The following is a 6,516-nucleotide window of genomic DNA, read 5'->3' on the forward strand; positions in this document are numbered from 1 at the left end:
TGGTCCTGCAATTTGAGTAATGACCAAAAGAACGAGATAGTGAATGTAAGCGGCTGAAATGAGTTTCCCTCACTGAGCAGCTCAGCCTTAGAGACGGGATAAGAAGCTCGGACACGCGGGAGGAGCTCCAAGTAGGACTGCTGCTCTTCCACATCGAGAGGAGCCAGGTGAGGCAGCTCAGTCATGTGGTAAGGATGCCTCCCGGGCATGTCCCACCGATAGGAGGCCGCGGGGGTTTATATCTCTCGTTTGGCCTGAGAACATCAGGAGATTCTTCTGGAGGAGCTGGTGGAAGAGGCCGGGGAGAGGGCTGACTGGATCTCCATGCTGATGCAGGGTCTGCCGGGGGAAGACAGACGGACGGATTAGGGTTAGGGGCCGGGTGACGTATTATGCCAGTGGAAGTCTTTTTGTTTGTCAGACAGGTGAATGAGGAGGAGGCAACGCAGTCGAAGCATCTCTGCCCCCTCTGTCAGAGTCTGGTGTATGTACGTGGATGTGAGTACCATCGTTTGTGTGTGTTCAGCATGTGTGCATGTCTGCCCCTTCAGTTGCGTCAGTGCTGTCAGATTCTGCGCCAGCAACAGGCTCCTCCCACCATCCAAATGCCCCCCCCCTCCCGTGTCAGTATAAAATATGGCGTCCCCCCTCTCCCTCACTCAGTCACAGCCTCAACACTGGAGCAAAGCTCAGCATCTTCAGATCATCATCTGGTCGACAACAACAGCTACAGGTAAGAACTGAAAATAAATATTCAAAAGTTTATTGCTTTTATTTTTTCAGCCCGGTAGCTGGTTACAGCTTCTTGCAACTGAACAGTTTTTAAAATTGTCTGCTCTAGTGAGGTTATGTTTGATTTCTTTGTCATTTTTTGCTTTTAATGTGTTAATAACATTAATCCATTTTCAGTTTTAACTGAATTTTTTTTTGTCTTTTTCTAAAGGAAAATATTTTTCAGTTGAGTTTTTTTTCAGTTTTAGTTCAATAAGTTGTAGATTTAAAGAAAAATTATATTTATTTTTTTTTTAAAAAAGAAACAAAGTAGCTCAGTTCACCCAGTATGTTTTACTGGGGATGGGGATTTGGGGATTTATGGGATGCAAAATATCACATTATGACAAAAGAGTATAGTTTTAGCCCTTAACATCCATCTGGAAACAAAATCCAATGTTTATGTTTTACATTTTTTTACATAAATACTTAGTCTGTTTGCACTTTAATGTGCACTTTTATAAGAGTCAGACATAAGGACAGGAAATCCCAGGGAGTATGGAGGAGTTTAATAAGTGTGTTTTGCTTTTAGTTTATCATTTCTTTCTGGAGTGAAGCCGAGGGCTTTCACACACATTACAGCACCACATCATTATCAGACCACTGAATAATGAATGAGACACAATGACCAGCTGCTAAGAGGAATTATATTAGCATCAACAGAATGACTGTTTACACAGACACCGTGTCAGTCTGAACAGATTCATTCAGATGTAACAAGTTACAGAAATTATTGATAAACCATCCTCATATTCTCTACCGTACATTCACACTGATGATGGACTATGAATGTCATCAAAAATCTACAGCAGTCGCATTGTTCAGATTATTGTTGAAGGTTAACCACTGTGAGAGAAAGTTAAATTTGCTAATAGACTCACTTTATCAACGTCTTTCAAAAGAAGAAATGTGTAAAGAAGCAAACAAGAAAAAAAAAAAAAGTGAACAAATGGGCTGATCAAGAGAGGGAATAAGAGACGTCTACAGAGGGACAGAGAAGACAGTGTTTTTTTTTTTTTTTTGAGTTATTGGAGATTGAACGCCTCCGAGCAACTGGCGTTATTGGTTTTATCTAATTGGCTGTTTTCCTCTGGAAGAATGTTCCAGCGTAAATCCATCAAAACTAATGTGGTGCTTTTTTTTTCAGACACCACCATGGCTTTAGGAAATTAGCAAATCAGTCTGACACATGCAGCGGTGTTAAAAAAATTTTAAAAAATCCACAAATTGTACCAAGAACATATATTCTGTATAATTTAATAAATATACACTATGAGAGGATGAATTGCAATAATTCAAAAAAAATGAAAAGGAAAGGAAAAATGAGTGTAATTCACTCACTGTGTGCAATAATACTGACTCTCCTGGGGAATCCTGTTAAAAAAACAAAAAAAAAATAGATTGAGATAATTGGTGCGTTTCCTTTGGGCTCCTGCTAATGCTGATGCCGTACGTTCATCACAGCCACGCCACGCGCCAAATGTGCATGAGTGCGTGTCGGACGCCTCTGGCGAGGAAGTGTGTACGAACGGCAAAATGACGTTTGTTGTATGTTCCAACTAAAACCATCAGAGGTTAATCTCCGCTCTGTTCCAGTGAATTTAAAATGATTTATTGCCGCTTTCTGTGAAACCTTCGTTATCTGTGAGATCCTCTTCCCCTCAACGGGCTGAAAGGAGGCAGTAAAACATAAAACAGGACAGGGGGAGAAACAGTAACGAGCAACATATCTGGAAAATTGCCACCAAAGAAGAAAGAAAAAAAAAGTGGATTTAACATTTTGTCCTCTCCTCTTTCCAGTCATGAATGTTGGCATCTGTGTGTGTGTTCTCCTGGCTGCTTTGTCCAGTGGTTCCCTGAGTCTGGCTTCACCATCCATGGTAAGACACACGCCATAAAACTGTAAATATTTTTACATGAAAACTCATGCCAGCACACGAAATTTAACAGGGAAGCAGTTTAAGTGTGATTTTCCTCGTGTTTTACTGTCACAGAAAGCTGAGGGTAAGGCTCTTGTGACAGACAGCCTACCTCCTCCATCACCCAACCGCACACGCCTGGCCCGCTCAGCTCCAGCGTCCCCCTCGGGACATCTCTCTAACTACAACCAGCCCCAGGAGGACGCCCCAAACAGCCTGAGCCAGCTACTGGCCCGACTCATCAATAGGAAAGGCGAGTGTTCGGGCCGACGACGCGATAACCTCCCATCCCTCCCTGCTCTCAGCCTGCTCCCCATCTTGCTCTTTTCCCTCTTCTCCCGATGTCCTTCCTTCTGTAGTCTGCCGTCGTTTCACGCTGCGCTCGAGTCCCACCATCTGGCATTCCCCACCTCCCTCTAGCTTCCTCTCTCCATCTTTTTTTTCTTTCTTTTTTTTACCCTTCCATCTCTCGTCTCCTCTCTGCTCCCCTCTGTCACTGTGTATCTCCGTTTCTACGTCAACGCCGTGTGACTGGGAGACGTGCTGAGCTCACAGGTCCCGGAGAAAGCACAAAGATGGAAATAGAAACAAAACAAGTCAACACGCGTTACTTCAACGCGCTCATTAGGAAGTTAGACAGCATTGTTAACAGTGCAGGTAAAAGAGAGAGTGCGCTGTCTTTCCTCACATCGTCTGCGCCGTGACGAATGTTTGTTTTTGTCTACCACTGTCTCCTTCAGGCTCTCCCTATCAGACCAGATCCTCCCTCACGAGCAGAGCCAGCGGCGTCGTCGTCCCCGGCCACAGGATAAAGGACAGAGATTACCTCGGCTGGATGGACTTTGGAAGACGCAGCGCGGAGGAGTATGAATACTCTGCCTAAAGGCTTGGCTCGACTGCCAAAACCCCTGCACCCTCACCCTCACCCCCCCAAAAAAAATCTTAATCCCCTTTCACACTGCACTTACCGTAACCCAGGGCGAGGTCCTAAAGTGGTTTTTAGCATCGTATCGTAAACAGTAAGCAGGGAAGATGATCCTTTCCCAGAGCACAGATCTGCACACACTGTGAACTCCTAACAGACACACAGAGCTCAAGAGCACTTTGCAAAAAGTTCCTCACAACATGTCACTTTTTAGGATGTAAATCATTGAAAATGAAAATGTGAAGGCTCTGTATTTCTCTAAAACACATGGGAAGGTTTTGTTTTACTGAATCACAAGAGAATTAAAACCTGTATGTGGGTTTTATTCAAAATACATATACTTTGGATATAAGTTCAACAGAGTTTTATCATTGCAGGGAGAAAGAAGTGGCTATAAAATGAGAAATTAAGTGAGATCAGTCAGATTTATGTTATTTTAAAGTCTTAAAATGGCTCCTTTACTGAATCGTAATGAGCCACTGGAGGTTTATTTAGCAACACTGGACAAAATGTGGAATTTATCCCTATCTTTGCTTGATAGCCCACAGCCTCAGCTCACTTCACTTTAACCTCATGCAAATGCACTATAAAACAAGTGCATTCATATAAAAAACCTACGCCTAAAGAAAGCAGCGTGACACATCTTTCAAACTTTCCTTTTTTAATTTCAGTCACAGTATGAAGTCGGTAGGAGCATCCCTTAACTCTGGGGCTGGAAAGGCAGCAGCTTTTCAACGTCAGTCTTGTCTAATAAAAAGTGACCCTGGGTTAAAACTGTGCAGTGTGAAAAGTACAAAAAAAAAAAAAAAAAGTCCTGGAAAGCACAAGGTGTGGTCTATATGAGATGCTTGGGAGTCGTAATGAAGTTGTGAATGCTAGACCTAAAAGTTAAGGCGGTGGAAGATGTCATTCAGGAGGTCGTCGTGTATGTGTGCGCGCTCTGAAAGGTTAAGTTATAAATATGTTTTCACCAACTTTCTGTTTTAATAAAAATCAAAGTGAAGCTCCGTGTTCCTGCGACATCAGCTGGAAATGCAAATGCATTGTTTTTTTTGAGGGGGGGATGTTGGGTGATGTTATTGAGTCTTGAAGGCACGGTTGGTGGGCTGATCCCAGGCATTTCATGTAGCTGCTGCCTGACTCCAGGACACAGGAGCATTATTCAGCTCTGAAGCAGAGAAACACGGGGCGTCTGTCGTTGTAGGAACATTAATTCACCGGAGCCTCCTTCCTTCTTCACATGAAAAAAAAGCCAGCGTTGTCTGTTGTTGAGCAAAACTCTTTCTCCGGATTAGCAGTGAGACTAATGAGCTGGTTTTCTGAACTGGGTTTTACCTTAATCCTCATTTATGAAACACTTCTTCGCTCATGATTATGAATATATTGAACGGGATTAACGTGAAACCTCTGCACTCGGCTTAACAGATTGAAACTAGGAAGCCAGTACTGACATTTATGGATCTCATCATGTGCTTGTACCGAAATGTCTCCCGGTGAATTGAATTAAATGCTAATGAGAAGTAAAGCGTTTTCTCTGCCACACGGCTGAACAGAAACCCGAATGTTCCCGCTTGTAAATAAATAATAATAAAATCATGCTTTAACTTTGGAAATTGCCTCTAAAAGGATTATGATTATTTGATGTAAATTTGTCTGTAAAACTGATATGAAGCAATATAAATGTACCTGTATATGACTTTTAATGAAAAGAACACGGGAGAACACCTGAGGCAGGGTTTCATTCATCGATCTCTCCAGCTGGGAAAGAATAAAATGCTACTATTGACTTATACAAACAAAACTCGACTGCCTCCATGCACATTGTTGGTATAATCAGACAGTACTTTAGTGAGACAGTGCGTTCTCGTGCTCCATTACTGTCACATAAACACACTTAACCTTGCAAACTTGAGAGCAGATATTTGCCAAACTACACGGTCGCATATAGAACAGAACAGCCACAGGAGACAAACCAAGGACATCTCTTTCTCTCATTCTCCCTCCCACACACACGCAAAAGGCTCAACACACAATACTCCGTTTAACGTATGTAACTCAAGCTCTCGCACGAGAGCTCACTCATCTTTACTCTGCTGCCCACAATGTCAGTGCCCACTGTTCTGGTGCTGTCTGACAGAAAGTAAAGAGGGACAAATCGATAAAACACAAAGGCAATAATGTGGTCCAGTGCACATTTACACTGTGTACAGAAAATGACAAGTAGATAAGACGACTCAGTGGCTATAATGAAGAACAGTGAGTCAAATGTGTACCCATTAGTCTGGTTTACATCTTTGCATTTCAATTAATTTGTGTTTAATCGATATTCTTCATGCGTTAAGGCTGATTGTCTATGACGAACATACAGGACAACTGTGACATGAAATTAATTACATACTCACCGGCTGATAGATGATGTAGTGCATAGAAAGTAGTTTTTCTGTAAATAACCAGAAGGGGTCCGGTGTTTAAAAGACCGTATTAAAACAGGTAATAAATGATCAATTTCTATACTTGACTTTTTACTGCCCCCGTGTGGTCACAGAGAGAAATGCACGTTCATTGGTTGTAAAGTTTGACAGATGTGTGAAAACAAAGAGCTTCTTTAACCTCCTGAGACCTGAGCTTTTGTATGGTGTGCATTTTTTCTCTCCATTTCTCTTTATTAGGGATAAGTAGGACCTAAGAACTATAAAAACTAAGCATCATCTTTGAACAGGAAGTAATTGTTGGAAAAAAAAAAGATGTCCTCATTATGTGGACACGAGGATTATTCCACTCAATATTATAATGAAATCTCCAAAATGTAACAAAATATAAAACTGTTCATTTTCATGTCTGAAAATCCTCAGTTGAGTAGAATTTGTGTGTCAAATTGAACGAGACAAGTTAATAATCATA

The 6,516-nt window shown here is 41.9% G+C and overlaps 1 protein-coding gene across 1 annotated transcript; it reads left to right on the forward strand.

Annotated features, from left to right (window-relative positions):
• Positions 1-635: 635 nt before the first annotated feature.
• Positions 636-5,228, forward strand: LOC125017083 (cholecystokinin-like). The gene is made up of 4 exons (XM_047599938.1): positions 636-733; positions 2,572-2,651; positions 2,766-2,943; positions 3,431-5,228. Exons 1-4 carry the CDS (start codon positions 637-639, stop codon positions 3,571-3,573), a joined length of 498 nt encoding a protein of 165 aa, XP_047455894.1. The 5' UTR covers position 636; the 3' UTR covers positions 3,574-5,228.
• The last annotated feature ends 1,288 nt before the right edge of the window (positions 5,229-6,516 follow it).

The sequence above is a fragment of the Mugil cephalus genome, chromosome 11, assembly GCF_022458985.1.
Source record: "Mugil cephalus isolate CIBA_MC_2020 chromosome 11, CIBA_Mcephalus_1.1, whole genome shotgun sequence".
In the NCBI taxonomy this organism is placed as follows: domain Eukaryota; kingdom Metazoa; phylum Chordata; class Actinopteri; order Mugiliformes; family Mugilidae; genus Mugil; species Mugil cephalus.

Excerpts from the sequence above, each read along its gene's own strand:
- LOC125017083 (XM_047599938.1), top strand. The coding sequence starts at position 637 with ATGGCGTCCCCCCTCTCCCTCACTCAGTCACAGCCTCAACACTGGAGC. Across the intron at positions 734-2,571 it reads GTCGACAACAACAGCTACAG|TCATGAATGTTGGCATCTGT; the intron begins GTAAGAACTGAA and ends TCCTCTTTCCAG. Across the intron at positions 2,944-3,430 it reads CCGACTCATCAATAGGAAAG|GCTCTCCCTATCAGACCAGA; the intron begins GCGAGTGTTCGG and ends TGTCTCCTTCAG.